The 20,000-nt window shown below is 41.0% G+C and overlaps 1 protein-coding gene across 19 annotated transcripts in view; it reads right to left on the minus strand.

Annotated features, from left to right (window-relative positions):
• Positions 1 to 20,000, minus strand: part of sox6 (SRY-box transcription factor 6) — a 152,278-nt gene that overhangs the window by 85,671 nt on the left and 46,607 nt on the right. For all 19 annotated transcript variants that reach the window (XM_083558476.1, XM_083558474.1, XM_083558472.1 and 16 more), the window contains 2 exons: positions 19,880 to 20,000; positions 16,871 to 17,081 (listed from right to left, as the gene is read on the minus strand). The exon at positions 19,880 to 20,000 is cut by the window's right edge. In XM_083558476.1, the coding sequence (XP_083414602.1) occupies positions 16,871 to 17,081; positions 19,880 to 20,000 (332 nt within the window). The remainder of the gene's footprint in view (positions 1 to 16,870; positions 17,082 to 19,879) is intronic.

Raw genomic sequence — 20,000 nt, forward strand, 5'->3', positions numbered from 1 at the left:
TGGGAGTGCCAAAAATGTAAACGTTTGGAAGGGTTTCTTTAATAAATGGTATTAATATCTTGCTAGCAAAGCTTTATATCTAATTAAAAATTTGGAATCGAATTCAACGAGACCTTGAGCTATAAAAGGTCAACATCTTTCTCTCTCTCTCTCTCTCTCTCTCTCTCTCTCTATAGATATTCTTTCTATCTTTTGCATCCATGTCACAGCACAGATAATTCTTCTGAGTTGTACTTGAGAGTTTGTGCGTGTGTGTGCGTGTGTGTATGTGTGTGTGTGTGTCCATCCCAATGACTCGTGCCCCTTGGCGTGATGCCAGCACATCTGTCGTTGCCCCCTCAGGCCTCACACAGCCGTCATAATCCCCACTACAGGAAGCTGCTCTTCCTCATCAATCCCTCTCTCAGCTGAGCAAAAGATGGAGAAGACAGGGAGAGATGGAGAGAGAGAGAGAGAGAGAGAGAGAGAGAGAGAGAAAGGGGAGTACTTCACTCTATTCCTCTCTACACTTCTTGTCTCATAGTTAGATATTGTTCTCTGTAAGCATGAATTGTACATTGTGTGCGTCCCCACTGAGTCACCACTTCCTGCCACTTTTACACTGTCTATCCTGTCTTCTTGTTAGTTCATTTGGTCCATGATTTATATCTCTATTGATATCTATGGACTGGTGTGGCGGTAATAACAACAAAAATTTAAGACTGATAAAAGGAGAAAACATGCATCTAATCCAATATAAGAAATGTACAAGTTGGAAAATTTAAAAATAGCATGACACAATAGCAGGTCCCTTACGAGGGAAATATCAAGGTCCGTGACGTCGGAGTGACGTGGGGCCGCCTTCCCGTGGGCTCACCACCTGCAGGAGGGACCATAAGGGACGGTGCTGTGAGGATTGGGCAGCAGTCGAAGGCGGGGGCCTGCTTAGACTGCTGCCCCCGCGACCCGAATTACGGATAAGCGGGAGAAAATGAATAAATGAATGAGCATGACACAAGAAATGTGCAAAATGATAGCAAACCAAACTTAAACCGAACTTTGTTCGAATATAACCGAACTTTCCATTCTCTCAAACCTGGTTAACCCTGGTCATTAAACTATCAAAACAAACCCTATGCGCTTCAGTCTCACCGAAAGTACGTCACAATACGGAAATATAATGCTTCGTTTCTTTAAAGCGAAGCATTGCAGAGCTGCATATACAAAAAAAAAAAAATTAAACACAAAATATATTGTGCTTTTGTTTCTTCGTTGTTGTGTTTGGCTAGGGGTGAAGAAACATGTGATCAAAGAATGTTCGAGTCAAAGCAACAACATAAGCAAACATGGCAGACATATAGATTATTATTGCTTTATGAGATTAACAGATCAAGTTCAAGCAGGTGCTCAAAAATGTCCACAGACCTCGAAAAAAAAAGGAAAAAAAAGAATCCTATACGGGAATAGTTTTCCAAACAAATTGTTCTGTATGCTCTTTCACATCTATGGTGGCTTTATTCCTGGATTCTGTTTTCCAATACTTTTTTCTTTACTTTAAACAATCCCAATCCACCCGCAAAATAAGAAAGCCCTAAAGAGCCGCCTCATCTTTCTTTTTCCTCGTCTTGTCGTAAAAACAAACTGGAGGCATGGATGAACAAAAAGAGAGAGAGAGAGAGAGAGAGAGAGAGAGAGAGAGAGACAGAAAGAGAGAAAGAGAAAGAAAAGAAAAACTGCATGCACACACAAAACATTTGGAAAAAGGGGGGAATCTTCTGAATGTCTTAATCACAGAGCGACTAAAACAAGACTCCATCATCATCACAAAATGAGAGTGTAATAATTACAAGAGGCAGACAGGAAAGTGAAACGGCAAAAAGGAAACATGTTTTGTCACTCGCGTCAGCGAGCCTGCAGACAACAGCTGTTAACGGCGACGGCATCGCGCCGCGCTCCTGAAGTCTCCATAATCACGCTGTTATTGAAGGGAGGACAAAAAGGGCACTAATTGCAAGGGAGCAATCTAAAACGTAATAGGTTACATACCCGGGCGAAGACACACAATGCTCACCGCTAAAACGGAGAGTCAAAAAAACACGAGAGAGAGAGAGGGGGGAGTGTGAGAGAGAGATAGAAAGAGAGAGCATCTGGATAAAGAACTCCACCACAACACGGTGTACAACACAGCCTTGGCGCTCATTTTCTGCCAATTACCCTCCCTCCCTGTCAACAGTTTTAATAACCTCGATCATTTCCAGAATTTTTTTTTTTCTTTCTTCTTTTTTTTTTCCGACTCAGTTAAATAATTTCGTCTCTTTAATATGCAAATGCGCCTTTTGGCATGCATGGGTGAAGAGGCTTCAGGCTTCTCGAGACGTGTCAGTACAGTGTGGAGCACCTGCACCTTGGGGAAGGCTTGATTTAATTGACACCTAATACTGTTCATTATTCCACTTAGTGAGCACCTCGGTTAGTCACCTGTAGGTCGCTGAGAACCACGGCAGACGTTTTTTCTTCCCCTGCTTGTCAACAGCTTGTAAAAATAGATCCTTAAAGATTGAGAAGAAAGAAACAAAACAGAAAAAGAAAATCCCACAAGGGGGAAAAAACCCAAGGAAAAAAAAAAAAAAAAAAACACCTAAAGAAATATATAATTTTCATCTTCATTAAATATTTTTCAACATGGATACACCCACAAAACAAAACAAATAAAACAGCACGACGTTTGACGTTTCATTTGTATTCCTCAATCCCAAATTCTCTTGAAAGCCCTAAATCCTAAACAAGATGTTGTGGAATTCAAAGGGAAACCATTTCACCTTAATAACAGGTCTTGAGCTGTAGTCTAATTGTAGCTCTCGGGTCAAAAGCCAACAAAAGCATGCACAGGTACGATCTTTCTGATTTTTTTTTTTTTTTTTTTTTTTTTTTACGGTTAGTCCCTCAGGCGGAATGTAGACTTCTATGAGGCTTCTTTAAGGGGTTCTTGGTTTAGATAATGATTCTCAGCTTCCTAAATTGTGTTCCTTTTCCACCTGGAAGATATCTTCAGATCAGATTCTTAGCTTCCTAAAACATTTCTATTTGGTCCAATAAAGGAAACCAAATGCAGGATAACGAAAAAAAATCACAGGGATTTAACATTGGTTCTACTTGGAACCCTACACTCTTAGGGGAATAAGTTATTTTTGGTTGACAAAGCATTCTTAAGTGGGTTCTTTTGTTAGATATGGATCAGTAACAGTTCTTTGTAAAACAGTTTTTTGGACACCTTTCAGATAAAAAAAAAACTGAAAAGGGACATAATTGGTCAATCGTTCATTGCTTCCTAAATGGGTTCTAGACAGAAAAAAAGAATCTAGATCACTGAATGAGTCATATGTGTCCTTTCTGTTTGAAATATTTCTACATCGGATAGGCTTCCAAGTAGACAGTGTTGTTCTGTGCGTTCTTTGGTTAGACTTCGATCGGCAGCACATCTCCCGATAGAAATCAAGATGAAACCATGGAGAAACCCATGTTTCGTTAAAACCCTAACCCTGACCTCGCAAAATAATATGTATGCGTGTCAAGCATGTGCGAATGAACTGCTCTTAAAAGCATGAAACACGATTTCTTCACAAATTCATTTTACTGCTACACTAATCAAGCTTTGAATTATTAACGTGGATCAATTAATGCAAAATTCTCTGCCAAAGTTCATTAGGAAGGTGAAGAGACTAGAGGAATTATTTTAAGGGAGGGACACACTCGGATATGACGTACAAAACCAGTAGAAACTAATTGTGAGTGTGAAGTAAATTTAATAGGAACTATCTGTGAAAGGTGAACTAAACTCAACCATTTGATAATGGAAATTCAACACAATGTGAACTAACTGAATGGGGACTAAATAGAATAGAAACTAACTATAAGGAGAAACTAATGGGAACTACTGTAACTGTGAGTGGGTACTAAATGCAAAAGGAACTATCAGTGAGTGGGAACTATTTAATATTAATCATCTGCAAGGGGGAAATAAATTCCATAGGAACTTCTGTTCTATCTGTAAAGAGTGAACAAAACTCACCGGGTAAACATTGTGAGGGGAACTTAACTGAAAGGGGACTATTTGCTAGAAGGAGTGGAAACACAGTGGAACTAATCACAAAGCTCATTTGTTTTATTGCTAATAGTTAAGTATTAACATTTAAAAATTGTAAACAATGAAATTTGTGCAGTATTACGGGTGAAGGTTTTACTCTGAACGAAGGCTTAAAGTCACAACTTATCAACATGCAGTCTGAAACTCTAAAGAAGACAATTAAACACTTAAGATCAAGGTGAAGATGCTTTTTGATGAAAATGTTAGTTGTTGTTTTTTGTTTTTGCCTTTTATTTTGTCGCTGTTGGATAGACACGATACCAGTTCACTTTCCCTCTAACTCTTTCCTCCTTTTTCTTTCCTCTCAGATGCCAATGCCATCTCCTGATCTCCTCAGGAGGGGCTCTCTGGGCATCTGATGTAAAGCCTTTGCATGTCTATATAAAAGAACAGTACTGAATTATAAATGTTGAGCAAGACCAAGGCCAGCATTTTTTTTTTAGAGGCAGCTGTCCAGAATGAAGAATCGTAGACTTGGCCTGGAGATTAAAAAGTCCCTGAACTACAGAGTCTCGCTTTTCTCTTTACCAGAGGGAGAAGAAAGGAAAAAATAAATAAATGAATAAAACAAAGTTAGTTAAAAGAGCAAGAAAGATTGCAAGGAGGAAAAGTAGAACTTGAGGATTCTTGAGCAGAATGGAGTGGGGGGGCAGCAGGGGAGGGAAAACAGGAGGAAGGAAGGAGCGATTAAAAAAAAAATCCAATCAAAACTTAGCGAACAGAGATAAGGAGCCAAGATAAGGCCATACTACGATCCCCCAGAACTGCAATCTCCACTTTAAGCTGGAGAGTGGCAGCTGGCAGAACAGCTGGCGAATAGGATTAATGTCAGAAGAATGAAATAAAACTCAACATATGTCCGAGCCCGAGGTGGCAGGACTGTGCGTGATTGCGCCCCGATGGACGCCATGTGTACAGCTCGGCAGTTCTCCTCGCTCCACAAGGTCACTTTTAAAGGAAAACAGACTAAGACTATTTAATGCTTGGATAACAAAATGAACTTTCTTTCGCTCTTTCCCTTTCACCCATTCCCCCTCTTTCTCTCTCTTTGCTCCCATCTTTTTGGTTTTTCTTGGCAGATGCAGCTTGCTACGTTCTGTTCACGGCACGGCTCGTTAAGGTTCATCCCTAATGAGCTCAACCTTTCCACAAAATGGGAAAAAATTAACAGAGAGCAAACATTAAAAAAGAAACAAGTCTTCCCTCTAAGTGCAATGTTATGGATGGATGGATGGATGGATGGATGGATGGATGGATGGATGGATGGATGGATGGATGGATGGATGGATAGATAGATAGATAGATAGATAGATAGATAGATAGATAGATAGATAGATAGACAGACAGACAGACAGACAGACAGACAGACAGACAGACAGAAAGAAAGAAAGAAAGAAAGAAAGAAAGAAAGAAAGAAAGAAAGAAAAAAAGAAAGAAAGAAAGAAAGAAAGAAAGAAAGAAAGAAAGAAAGAAAGAAAGAAAGAAAGAAAGAAAGAAAGAAAGCTAAAAAAAAAGTTTACAAAAGAAATTAAGGGCACGAATGAAGAAAGAAGGAACTTAGAAATATAGCAGGCTGTTCCTCATGTTTTCTGTGCACACAGATATGATTTAAGAGGCCAAAACAAATATATATACATTTTTTCCTTTAAGGTATGACTAAAAATAAAGAAAGAGAAAGCAAAAGGACGAGCATTTTCTTATGGAAACTTTGCACAGCTTTGATGAGAGGTTTCAGTGTCGGTGTAGACGATCGCTAAGCAGCGACGTGTGGACTTCATTTTAATTTCTAATTTCCATTTGATGTCGGTAATCATTCGAGCCCACACACTGTAATAAATGATAATAATTTCACAGGAGAATGAAATGAGGGGGCGTCACCCCGTGTCTCACCAAATCCCACCGTGTCTCACCGTGTCTCACCGTGCAGCCAGTTTCCTTAGCACTGCACCCTGCAATCTAACTGTCACACACAAACTCTTCTCATAATCAACGCTCCCAAACACTTGCATTTATTCAGTTCTCTTTAATTAATAGGGCTGTGCGGATAATGTCGCTCAGTGGGATCAGAGCTGCGCAGCCATTTACTAAATGAACAGGTTCTGAAGACAAACCCAGCCTGAGAGAACCCTCATCAATAGACTCAAAATGTACTGAAGTCAGAAGTGACAGCTCCAGTCACCCAAACTTCACTTCATCTCCACATGCACGAAATTCTCTCCCCACCTTCATGGCATCATCTCATGAGCCGATGTCGCAATTATATAACGGAGTTACGAACACATGCAGCTCTCAAATACAATGATTTTTCTATCTGCCCTGTGGAAGTGCCTGTGTTTAAATTCTTGTGCTGTACAATTTTGTTTTATGGATCTGTAAAGTTGGGTCTGATTGCAGTGTTGCACAGTGGCTTCTGTTGTTCTGTGTCAGAGTTCAGCATACTGTACGGTTCATATACATGAGCTAAAGCACCAAGTGTGCTCCTCACAGTGTGATCCTTTTCCCCACAATGGGTTCTCATGTGGTTCTTTTCCTCAGTTGCTTCCTGTGTGTGTGTTTGGAGATGAACAGTAACCATAGCACTTCAAAAGGTTGGGAATTCCCATTCCTAGGAAGTTCCCTCGAAATTCCGCCTCTAAGAGACTCAATGGCTCTTTGTTTTACCCGGAACACTTCAACAATCACCACTGCTTTCTACTTTCAACTCAACCGTAAGCTGCAAAGCATGCTGGGAGAACCGAGTTCCTCACATGGAGAGAGAAAGAGAGAGAGGGGGAGTGAGAAAGATAGAGAAGTAAAAACTTTACAAAGTGGAAAAGAAAAGGAAATGCACGTTCATAGTTTTATTACAGAGTGGTGATGAAGGTCATTGCTCTTCTTCCTCAGCCACTCGGGGGAAATGACAGCCAGCTGAAGTGCCTTACTACCAAAATCACTAATTGCAGCAGCATTATGCTAAGTGGTGCTGAAGAAAAGAGGAGAAAAACTCGCTCTATCCATCCATCAATTCATTAATTATAATCCAAAGCCATAATCTGAAGCTATCATTGGAACATGATGACGTGTAATAGATGACAGGGTCTTAAAGCATATTAACCACTCGACCTGAGCAGACTTCAAATTATATGTGGGGACGCTACTAAAAAGAGAGAGAGAGAGAGAGAGAGAGAGAGAGAGAGAGAGAGAGAGAGAGAGAGAGAGAGAGAGAGAGAGAGAGCTTATAATTACAGAACCGCAGAGCTTGCAGTGCAGTAAAACACACTCAGATCTGTTTCTTCTGGTGTTTCATCTCATGTTTCTGCAGCATGTGAGTTTGAGTGGGACAAAAAAAGAAAAAGATGACTGACAGAGACTTTTTTTTTTTTACACAGACGATTATACATCGTCTTTGTTCCAGTCTGAGACGTTACAAGTGCATGTGAAATATCCATAGAAGAGAAGCGAAGCGAAGAAAGTTTCTGAATTAAAAAAAATAGAAATAAATAAAATATTAATTAAAGAGAAAAGTAATGAGAGTAAGGAATACCAATCAGAGAAATTGTATAGTATAAGAGAAAATAAAGAATAGAAGGAAGGAAGGAAGGAAGGAAGGAAGGAAGGAAGGAAGGAAGGAAGGAAGGAAGGAAGGAAGGAAGGAAGGAAGGGTTTGGGATAGAAATAATTTAATGGAAATAAACAAAAGCAGGCAAAAGAAAACTGCAACAATAAAGAAAGAAAACAAACAAAAGTGCAACAAGAAAAATGTGTGTGTGTGTGTGTGTGTGTGTGTGTGTGTGTGTGTGTGTGTGTGCATGTGTGCGTGTGTGTGTAAATGTGTTTGTGTGTTAGTTACCATGTTAAAACTAGTCAGATGACTCTTGTCACTTTTTTGTCAGGCATTTTGTGAGAAATACCTGTGAGTAGCAGAGTGTGTGTCTGTGTGTGTGGGTGTTTGTGTCTATGTGTGTGGGTGTATACATACAGTGATGGAAGGGTTAATTTGTAATCTCTTTGCGTTTAATCTACAGAAAGGCCGGTGTTAATTCCATACGAGGAGCTCCAGTTCCACAATGACAGATTTAGGGCTCATTAATGGGGCGGCCTGCTGTTCCTGCGCGTCAGCATTCCCCCTCATTCGCTGTGCTATTTCAAACACTGAGGGGTCACATAAAACAGGAGCTAATTAAAAACCCTCGCTCTGCTTTGCAACCCAACAACCTGCTCCTGGCCTTCAGGACAACAGCACACCCTCCTCAGCTCTCTAAAGGTGTGTCATTCCTCAGTTTATTCACAACATCAAATATTGTTTCATCTGGATGCTGATTTTAATCCACTGAGTCAGGAAACAGGAACAGGATTTAAACTCATGACCAGCTGATCAGAAGCACAAACCACTGAACAGCATTTTAAAACGCACATTATTAAACAAATTAAACAATTATGACTTCATGTAGGACTAAATACACTGAAGCAACAGTAAAAAAATCCATCATCACACATCAAACAAAGAACCGCATGAAAATTATTCTCTTCCTTGAAGGGTCCCGAAAGAATCAAATAGGAACATGTGGTTGAAGCTAAAAGTGTAGAAAATTGTAATTGGTCTGACAAATTAAACAGCAGCATATTTCAGCTTTGGGGTCAGAGATTATACAGTGCCCATGGAGCAGAAATGGTTAAGGACCTTGCTCAAGGGCCTAACAATGGCAGCTTGGCAGTGATGGGGCTTGGGCCCAAACCATCTGATCAGAAATCCAAAGCATTAACCATTGATCCACTTCACTTAAAGTTTCTTCACTTAATTTCTCATCACAAGCTTGAGAAAAAATGCAGATCTCAGATCAAGATCTCAGTACTGATGGAACTGTATTCTCAGTGTTGCTGAAACTGACTTGTTTTGTCAAACTGTCTTGCACTGTCTCAAAGAGACTACCTGAACTTCCGTTGCCTTACAGAGTATGACAATGACTCAAAGAGGCTCACACTACCTCACATAGACTCACAATGCTTCACATTGCCTCACACTTCATCACACAGATGAGTTCAACCCCTACTTCACTTGTGTTTTAGCAACCGTGTATAGAGCGCTCTGCAAGAGTCATGTCAGCCACAGCTGAGGAGCAGAGGCACCTATAGTGAGGGAGGGGGACAAACAGGGCTCTGTTCATGACTCCTGGCTGCGTCTTGCTTCCTCCTATCTGGATAGCTCCAGCTTCATGACAGAGCCTTGGGAAGGGAGGAGGCACAATGCAGGCGTTGTGTTGCCTTCCTGTACGAGAGGGGTAGACGAGGCGGGGGTATGTGGTGGTGTTTGTGGGGATGGGTGGGGGGTGTAGCGAGTCAACAGCTGAGCTGGAGAGGGAAGATGGCTCCTGGAATGCTCCTGAGCAGTTGCTACTGTCGACTAATGGCAACCCGAGTCGGTGCGGGAAGGCGATAGGGCCTCAAAGAATGGCACATTGAAGCAGGAGCAGCTGCCTCTTTTGTCATCCGCAAAGGCGAAGTGCTCTATTTAGAGCAGGGGATTCTGGGTTTGGAGGCCCTGCTGAGCTACCAAAAGGGGGGAGATAGGGAGATTAAAGCCTCATGGTTCTGTCCACAAGACATAACCACACTTTCACATTCACGAGTTTAGAAATGATCTTTGGTAAATTTCCTTTTATGGTGCACTTTTTTCAGATGCCAACTCTGATCGAGATTGACTCATTTCCCTTCCTAATGATAAAGTGATTCAACTCTGAGACAACTTATCTGCAGGAACTGAATCAAGCAGCTCTAGCGCTTTGGGTTGCACTGCAAAAATGAAGATATAGAGAAAAAAAAAAAGATATGCAAACTGTGAAACAAATGAACCAAAAAAATCAATCTTTCTGATTCAGATTCAGAGTAATCAGCATGAAAGTGTCCTAAGCCTTATTGCAGGAAGAGCCTGACAGAATCTTTTTTTTTTCTGTGGAACCAGCTGTCAAGGAGAGAGCTGCCTCTTCTAGTCAGAATTGCTTGTGTTTTTCACAGCATGACAAACATGCCTGCTTCATGCTTTTCGGCCCTTTACCAGAAGCAGAAGTCTATTTACTGTCTGCTTCACAGAATGACATGAACGTTGACCAGAGACCAGAAAGCAGCTTTTGATCAAGACCATCATGCCTAACAAGCCATTCCAGTGTGTCTTGTCGGTCTCGGTTCGAAAAAATGTGACAAGCCAGGTTCCTGAACGGATACACACCTTCAAACACTTCTCATCACTAACTTACACTGACACCAGCACTTACACAAAAACAAACACACACACACACACACACACACACACACACACACACACACACACACACACACACACACACACACACACTAATCTAATGCAGCCACTTTTATTCAGACAAGCAGTGCGAGTCAAAGGTGGACAGCAGTGGGCCAACCCTATTAAAGGAAGCAGAGAGTGAGAAGATGAGAGAGGAAAAGAGGTTGACTGATGTTTGGCCAGTGCTGGTGGACGGAGAGATGCATTTGAAGACTGCCTCCAAATATTCAGGTTCGCTCCGGCGACCGGCCAAGGAATTAAAGAGGGGGCCTCAACTTCATTGCATATGCATCGAGTCAAGGGGGCCAGTGCCACGGATCATTACAACAAAGATTCCTATTAATTAGGTGGAATAAACCCAGAGGCAGATGACAAGGAGGAAGGAGGGAGAGAGAGAGAGAGAGAGAGAGAGAGAGAAAGAGAGAGAGAGAAAGAGAGTGCAAGCTTGAGAGCTCTCACTTCTCTGCTCCATTATTTCAACTGAAGCCTTTTCAAAGGGGTCATAAAAATGCAACCTAAATGACACACAGGAGCACGGCTTTCTACCCTGAGACCATTAATCTCCACATCTCTCTACGATTTGGTTGAAGTCGTGCCACGCGAGGAGTGTGGATTATTAACAAAAAGATTATTAGCCAGCCGGCGTGAGTCTGTGCTACTTCTTTTTTTTTACGTCACATGGCACATGAGTTTGCTTCCTCTCAAGGGTTCTTGCTCATTAGGGGTTTAAGCTACATCTGTATTTCTGTAGGTCTGTTTTGGACTTTGTGGACTGAATAAAACCTTATTTGTGTGGTGTACCCTCAAAATGCACAGATTTCTTGTTTTTTTTTACAGCCACTGAAGGATGAATATCTCCGCGATGAGCCGAGATAGACCTGTAGAGCTAAGAATTCCAGATGACTGGATCACCAGAGGGGAGAGGTCACGTAGACCCACGTACACAGCTGCGATTGCAGCTCACCTGTTTCAGAATTAGCCAAGCTCCAGCAGGGAGGTTACTGCAAATATCCCCCGCACCCCAGAGAGCCAGCCTTGCGTGGGCCGCATCCAGTGCACAGAACCCCTCCATCCTGCTAAACTCATTACACTCGACTCAATGCACAAAGCTCCAGGTGTACAGAGAGCGACCATGTCTCTATTCTCCATCGTCTTTCGTGCACCACTCGAGGGAGCTAAGGTTACCGTGCCCAGAGAATACGTTCAACCAGGCCACAGTAGCAACTGTTTCTCCTGTCAGACGGGTCACCCAGGGTGGCATAATTCACTCGCTCCATGACAGGGCCACCACTTTCCACCTGTCGCCTCTGAAATGCGCTTGGCATTATTTTCCCACACACGCTAAAAGTGGGATACGACCCTGTCCTTTCACTTTAAGGTTGAAAAAGTGAGAGGACTGAACAACTGCTGAAGAATGCTGACACAAGGGATCTTGTCCTGGCCAGGACACATCATCAAACAAGACTTTATATGTCTTAATTTCATTTACACAACAGCTAGAAAACTGAATTCGAGAACCTGATTAGTCCAAAGGTGTTTTATTCTTACATTATTTGTATTTTTATCACATTAGTGCATCTGTAAATCTTATATGTAAGTTTATATTAATATTCTATAATACTGACTATAATATGTTACTGTTTAAATAGTAATGTTTAATAATATGTGTAACATGTAACATGTGCAGGTTTTTCAGTGCGGACAAGTATGTCTAATGTTTATAAAAGGATCCCCCAGAGGAGTTTACACTTGCTTGCAGTTTCTGTTTATAGCTGCTATGAGGTAAATGAGAACAGGAACTTGTTTCACAAATATTATATGTTCCATTTTTTTAATATTATTAAGTTTGTCATGTCAATTATTTAATACATTAAAAAGTAATTATCTTCACCAAATTGCTGGGGTATTAGAGACATAAAACAGTTCAAGATGCTCACAGTAACTTCATAGTAACTTCGCCTCATTAAACTGCCCCGCTGTTGATGGTTTTCCTATAATTGCCATGCATGAGAGAACAGATTGTGCAACATATTTCAAAAAGCATCCAGGAGGATTGCATTTGCTCAGCTGAATATATTACTTTTTCTCAGTTTAAACAAAATTAGTAAAAAAATGTTTTTTAAATCCATTATTTGTCTCATATTTTGGCATGCAGTATCCATGCACATTCAATACATTTCTAAGCCTGAATCAGAACAACTTTTAAATCAGAAAGTGATTCGTCCCTGTCCGCCTCAGCGTAAACCTCCGCCATGTATCATTTGAAATGTAACCCTGGTTTTCACACAAGCACGGCTGTAAGCACCGGATTAGCCTCTAACGAGCTTTTACCAGGAGTTACAAGCAGGCAATCCTGCCAATACAAGACTGCTGACTAAATTGGCAGAGCCTCTGAAACCTCTCCAATGCCCAGACTAGGAAAAGCTGTGTTCTTCCTTAACTAGACCAAGTCTGACTCTCCGAGAATCTCGCTGTCGTCCAAACTACTGTGGGACTGGAAAAATTAAAATGGAACGGCTTGAGTGCATTGTCAGAAATTCCGCTGCCGTTTCAGAGCCAACGAAGCATAGAAGTGCTGACACAAAAAGTGAAAAAAAAAACACAGTAGCATTGTTGAAGAGACAGGAGCTGTCTGACCTTGCCTTTTAATATTTTCCAAGAAAAAATATTAATAAATATGATCAATTCCATTAAAAGATTTAATTGTTGTGTTTTGTTTTATAAGCAGAAAAGAGTTTATAGACTCCAAAAGAAAAGTAGTGAAAAGAGCAGAGTGTGTATCTTAGTGTTAAACTGTATTGATTATTACTTTAGAACATTACATAAAGCTAGCTTAAACTGCTTATGAACCCCACTCAAGGTCACCTTCAATCTGTAATGTTGTTAATGTTCTTTTTTCCTTCCCTATATTCCATGTTAGTTTATTTCTTCTAACCACTACCCCCTCTCTGTTTTCTTTCACTACTTACGCTTGACATTTTTAACTCTTTGACAAGTGTCGTCTGGAGAGTTCTCCATAAATAATGCATTTTACAATAGCCGGTAAATAAGCGGCAGACACAATCGTTAGGCCCGACTGGCCCTGGAGGAGCTTTTACAGTGAAGGTGACTATTCAGCTTAATGCAGTCCTCCGGGCCTGGGAAGGACATTTTCATTCATTAGAGCGGTCACAAGCACTTAAAGCACTTTAAGGACCTGTTAGACGAGTGAAGGGATGGAAGGATGAAGAAGAAAAAAAGAGGTGGGGGTGGGGGAGGGAGTTCTCCCAACTGAGGCGATTGGCCACGGGACGGGCCGAGTTAAAAACAGGCAGCGGCGAGATGACGATCCAGGGCAGATTTCCTCGCTGGCCAGTTCTAATAGACCTGATTGAATTTGAGAGTGGTCGACTCTCGTCCACATTTAATTAAGTGTGTGTGCGAGAGAGAAAGTGAAGCGGAGTAATGTTGTATCGACCAACTGCACCACCTTAAATGGTACTTAATGATACCGTGATATTTATTCAAACATCACAAACAGGACGCGTATTAAGATCCAGGCATGTTCGAAGGCTGCGTGACCTCCCGAACAGGACATGAGAACAAGCAAATTACAGCTAGTTACATTAAACAGACAGATGGTTTGAATTTAGTCTCAAAGATAAAGCTGCCACAGTTGTTCTCCATGCCTTTGTGTCATCTGGCTGGAAGCTTGTTACAAGCTAAGCTAAGCAATGTTTTTAGCCCTTTAGCCCAGCCTATCAGTTAAGACACCAAGAGAGAGTGACTTTCAGAGTCACAATAAAAGGGTTAATTCGTGCACACACAGCTGTGTAGCACACTAGACAAAAATTAGCTACTGATCCCCAGCAATTTACAGCCACAACGAGCAATCAGAGCACTCAGGAAGTTTCACTCAGCCAACCTTAAGGTCACTGAACCCCTTGGTTCTAACAGTTCCCAGTGTTTTTGCAGCCTCTCGACTGGTACAAATCCAGGAACTCATTTCTTCGAGTTTATTTTCACGGCGCGCAAGTGATCACGGATCATGGCCGCGTCCGCCTCCGTCTCGTCTCCATTAAGTCCAGATTAACACAGCTGTACACTAGAAGCTGAAGCACCCTCTACTCAGCGCAATAAACATACGGCCTTCAGGATTACAAGCCGCACTTGACCACTTAGAATTAAGCAAGAACCGGCCATACCAGCTGGGACTCATTAGCATAAGGCCGTAGCAGCATTAAAAAACGAGAGCAGGAGCTAATGTGCGTGATGAGACGAGACCTTTATACTGACAGTCGAACGCGGTTAATCACGGACACGAGCCGGGGGAAATCGCATCATCAACGAGTCTAAAAAAAAAAAAATTACTGGGGAAAAAAAAAGATTTGCAATACGTCAATGATATCTGTGTAATTTACTCCTGTGTATCATAAACTCGAATCACGGTTCACAATTACGAGGGGGTGCAAAGTAATAAGTCTTTATGAAAACGCACGGCACGTCGTCTTCTTGCAAATCGATTCCAAAAAAAAAAGTTTTGGAATAACAGACGGCCGCAAGCCGACACTGTTTATTAAATGGCTCGTTTGAAAATATTTTTTCAACCTTTGCTGCACACACTGTACAAGGCCACAGGCATCTAGGAATAAATTATTACCAAGACTGAGAGAAGAAAACAGGGTGAAAAGTTAGAAAGAAAAATTATTTTAGTTAAATTAAGGTCTAATTTATTCATGTGATGAAGTGTTCCCCAGACGCTCCAATGAGTCGAGGGTGTCTCTTGGGAAAAGAATTGGAGTGAGTGTGTGTTTTTGTGCGTGCGTTTTTGTGTGTGCGGTATGTTTGGTTATATTCAGTCTTACTTAGTTCTAATTAAGAGTAGAGGCACTATTAAACTATTCTTAATATTTGTTTTTTCTGACATGCTCCAGGCTCCCAAGTGACATCATGGTTTAATTTCTAATGCTGGGAACTGAAATTATATATATTTTTTAACAATAGTTACAATAAAAAAAACTGTGGCTGCACCACTGCCTCAGATTTTACACTTGATATGTATTATTAAAAATGACAGTAAATACAAAGACATATATTAAAAATCTATCACTAAATAACTGTCATGTTCAGGGGACAATTAATATCTGATACAAAGTGTATGATCAAGTATAACAATGTGTACAACATCATACATGGAATCTTTGATTAATAAAGCAAACATATTAAGTGCAAATCCGTACCAATTTTCCAAATGTAGAGATGCTGATTAAATATTTTTTTTTTTTTATGGCAACATTTATTTTCTGACATTATATTAAAGTTATATTAAAAATTATAACATAAATTGCCACTCTTGCTATCTTGTGTATCAGTTGTGATAGACTATTAAGGAAAGCAGAAGAAAATGGGCGATTTTCCAATTTGCATTTCATGCATATTTATAAATCTGTACATATTAATCAGGGTAAAAGTGTATGCATAATCCTCAGATATATATATTTTTTTAAAGCAAAGAACTTTTGGCAGCAGACCATGCAGGGTAAGTTAAATATTTGTATAATTTGCTATTGTAATATTGTATTTGTCCTTTTTTTGTCACAATTAATCACAGCAAAAATGTTGATTTAAATAAAATATTTCTCTTTTGTCCTATAGACATTAATGATGGCAGCATTTTTTGCATATTTAAGTGTATACAAAGACTCCTGTTTTATGTTAAAATGTAAAGTTTCTCCGATGTTTTGAAGTCATTTCTAATGTCGGACAATGCATCGTATTAAACTGATTCTTACACTAGTGTAAATTACATATTTAAGCGTTTATTATACAAATAACTCATTTGGAATTGTGTGAAATATCTTGTATCTGTGAGTCGAGGAAGACAAATTTGCACTGAAATAGAGGGAGGAAATTAAGGGGGATTTATTTTGGTTGAATTTTTGTGGAATGAATGCTGTCGTCTGTGCTGTTGAATAAAAAGGTAATGTTCCTGGCGTCAGGTCGCTGGCGTGTGTTTTACGGTCTGAGAGTTTGGCTTGGAGCAGCACGAGGACCACACTTAAACCCGAGGTGTGTGTAGTGCCACCCACTCTTTGTCACACTGGAGCCCGTTCAGAACAAACTGGAAACATGGCCACGTCAGTGCTCCCAGGTTTGAGTGTGTGCCTTGTGTGTGTGTGTGTGTGTGTGTGTGTGTGTGTGTGTGTGTGTGTGTAAAGAGATGGAGTGTGTCTGAAAATGAGAATATACGCAGTGAAAGAAAAGGACACTGATATATGCCTGAAGCGGTCCATGCACAGCTTGTGGGCTCTTGCTAAAGCCATGAATAAGGCACTTGTGCATGAACATGTACAAACACAGATGTCCACATGCATGCACTTACTCACACTCTCTCTTTATCTCTCTCTTCTTCTCTCTTTCTCTCTCTCTCTCTTTCTCTCTCCTTCATATACACACATGCACATAAACACACATATTTAGACCTTCCATACCATCTTGCTCTGTCTTTGTCATCTCCTCCAGCTTCTTCTGCTTCAATGTGTCCACTACGTCGGCCAGGCTCCCTTTGCGGCGTTCCGGCGTTCCGAAGGCGGACGCACCCAGCAGGTCACCTCGCTCCCGTGCCCCCTCCTCCGGCTTGTGCGGAGAGGTAGAGTTATTCCGGAAGGAGTACAGGGAACATACTTTATTGCTGTCTGACTCCTAAAGGAGAAAAACAAAGAGCAAAGAGAGAGGGGAGAGGAGATTGTTTAGGCCTCATATCTTTCTCTGAGTGCTTTCCCAGATGCCACAGAGGGAAAGAGTAAAAGAAAAAAAAAAGATTTGCAGTTTGTCAAAGTGTCACAACGGCTTTGCCTGAGATTTGCCTGAAAATTGCTCGATTAGTACATTACGTTTAATGATAACAGCAAAGCGCTTTTCTTTATTTCTCCTTTGCAAAACTGCAGTTCCATGCTAACATGTCGTTCGAATCGTAGCGATTTTGACGGTCCCTCCAGTGGCTGGCTGCTTTTGCGCTGAACCCTGCGGGTACTCATAAATCTGAGCCCTGCCTGGAGCTGCTGTTGTTTTGCAATCCCACCTGTGCGTGGTTTAGTGGTTAACTGGCCTCTTGTCTGCAATCGGCAAACACTCACAAAACACTTTCACTGCATTTAAGGCGGAAAAGGAATCTTCTGTCTGTCTAAAATCGTGCTTGCTTGAGATTAAAAATGCGATTAGAGATAAAAAAAAAAGTTGCTGCAGCAATAAACCTAAAGCAAGCCTGTTCCAGCTCCTCCCGTAATGGCATTGTGAAATGTTGGCAGCTAGTGATTGATGAGGGGCAGAAGAACTCGGAGGAAGGAATTCTTGGATGGTTCCAAGAAGAGCACGGGATTGCTCCATCGTACTGTATACAGGGCTGCTTAATCCCTGAAAATATGCAGGAATGTGAGGAGCTGAGAGCGAAGAGAGGTTAGCAGATGTGCATGCGGAGCAGCCGGTCTCTGTACAGCGTGGTGTCCTGGGCACAGACGGACAACAGGGCAAGAGGGCAAGAGGACACGAACGCGAGGTGATTATGCAGTAGACCATTCAGAGCAATTGACTGGCACAGCATTTTACACACACCAGAGATGACATGCGCACTGCTTTCTATGTTTATCTCATTTATCTCATACCCAGCTTCTCTTTAGTTCTCTTTCATAACACAACACAACATCTGTTCCTGTCACAGAAATCTCACTACTCACACAACTTCTCCAATCTACTCTCTAGTGCGTTGTTAAAAAAAATCATCCATGATTCGCGAATGAAAAATGCTCTCAAAGATCAAATGAGATGCAATTAATTTTTTCCTCATTATTTGAATAGAGAACCGGCTTGAGACCTGAGAAGATAGTCGAGAAATTCTTTATAATGCTTTTCCTAATTACACCTATCACACAAAAGCCCTCGTTAATCCAATTACACGTGCTGTAATATTGAGCACCTGAGCAACACACTGCATTTACATATGGGAGAGAGAGAGGGAGAGAAAGGGAGAGAGAGCGGAGGAGGAGGAGAGACCACCCAGATATAAAGTGTGTGGTATGATGAAGCAGACTTCCACTATGAAGTCTTATAGTAGCATGTCATGAAGTTTTTAATTCCTCTTATATGACAAAAACTTGTGCTCCTGACCAACCAGAATCCTATTACTACTGTCACTTTTGTAGGGATGGCTGTAATAGAAAATGAAGCAAGACCTCCTACCCAATCAGAATCCAGGATTTAAGAATGTTGTGGTATAATATATTGTTTAAAAATTGAAATCTGTTATATTCAAAATAAATAGAAAACGTCAACTCTCCAGTCCGGTTTAGTTCCAGGTCAAAACTTTAGTTGGGTTCTGTTCCAGATTAAGGGGATTTTGAGTAAGTAGAAAGAGAGAACGAGACAAATTTTTATAAGCTGTACACAATGAGAGTCTGTCAGTGGCTCATCAAGTGCCTGTGTCCAATAGAAAGAAGCCATAGAGACCAAGTCTTCTCACTCTCACACACGCACACAAACACACACTCAAGGACTCCTACTCCCTTTCTCTCTCATTGTCTTCCTATTTATAGATTCATAAAAATCGTTCTGACGTGAAATGCAATTCAATACTTCGCTCTCTGCCACTTTTTCACTCGCCAAGGGATCTTGAGCCACTCGCGGGCAGCTTTAGACTTCAAAGCCGAACATTTGGCGAAACTCTTCTTTCCAGCAGTCTACAGAGGGACAGCCCGCTACACTCGCGTCATGTCCTTGGGATGAAAAACCCGTCTCAGCTGGGATACAGTGTTGAGAGGATGCGTGCATGTGTAAATATGTGACGAAGAGGCTAGACAGCGGAGTGTGTCGCAAAAATATTCTGCCTTTATCTGCCAGAGCAGTGGAGTATCAATAAACCTCACATTTGAAACAAAACAAGTAAAATGTTTTTAATTTATATGTAGAGCTAAAATTATAATATCAAAATATTTTGGCCTGAAGTTTTTCACAGTCTATTTATATTCCTATCACATACCTTATGTGAATTTAAGCTGCAGAAAGCAATTTTTAGGGGGGAAATATCTTCATATTCTAATCTCTATAGCAAACAGTAGGCTGTAAAACATTTTTTTTTGTACAATGACAAGCTGCTAAAGGAAACTGGTGAGAGAACAACTGCTTACAGCTGCTTTATCAGACATAAGGACAGAAACTAACTTGTTCCATGTATCATACTGTATTGTAATTATAAACTAACCAATTATATATTACATGGTATTGTTTCATTTAAAAAGAAATTGAAGTCAATAATAGAAAAAATGTCAGTCAAAAAAAACATTCCAGGATGTGCTGTTATAGGCAATGATCAATGTCAGGGTGGTCAGAAATGATACTTTGAACCTTACCAAGTCTTATGCATGTAAATGGCCTGTGCTAAATCCTGTAGCCATGTCCTGGCACTGAGCATGTCTGTGTGTGTGTATAAGTGTGCTTGTGTTGCTTACCATGCGCTGCTGGGCCGACACCAGGCTGTCCCAGTCGGATTCAGGCGGCACGCTGCTGCTGATGGGAGGCAGTTCTTCGCTGTGGATCTTGCCGTGCAGCAGGTTGTGAATTGGCAGCTGC

The sequence above is a fragment of the Silurus aristotelis genome, assembly GCF_946808225.1.
Source record: "Silurus aristotelis genome assembly, chromosome: 13".
Lineage (NCBI taxonomy): Eukaryota > Metazoa > Chordata > Actinopteri > Siluriformes > Siluridae > Silurus > Silurus aristotelis.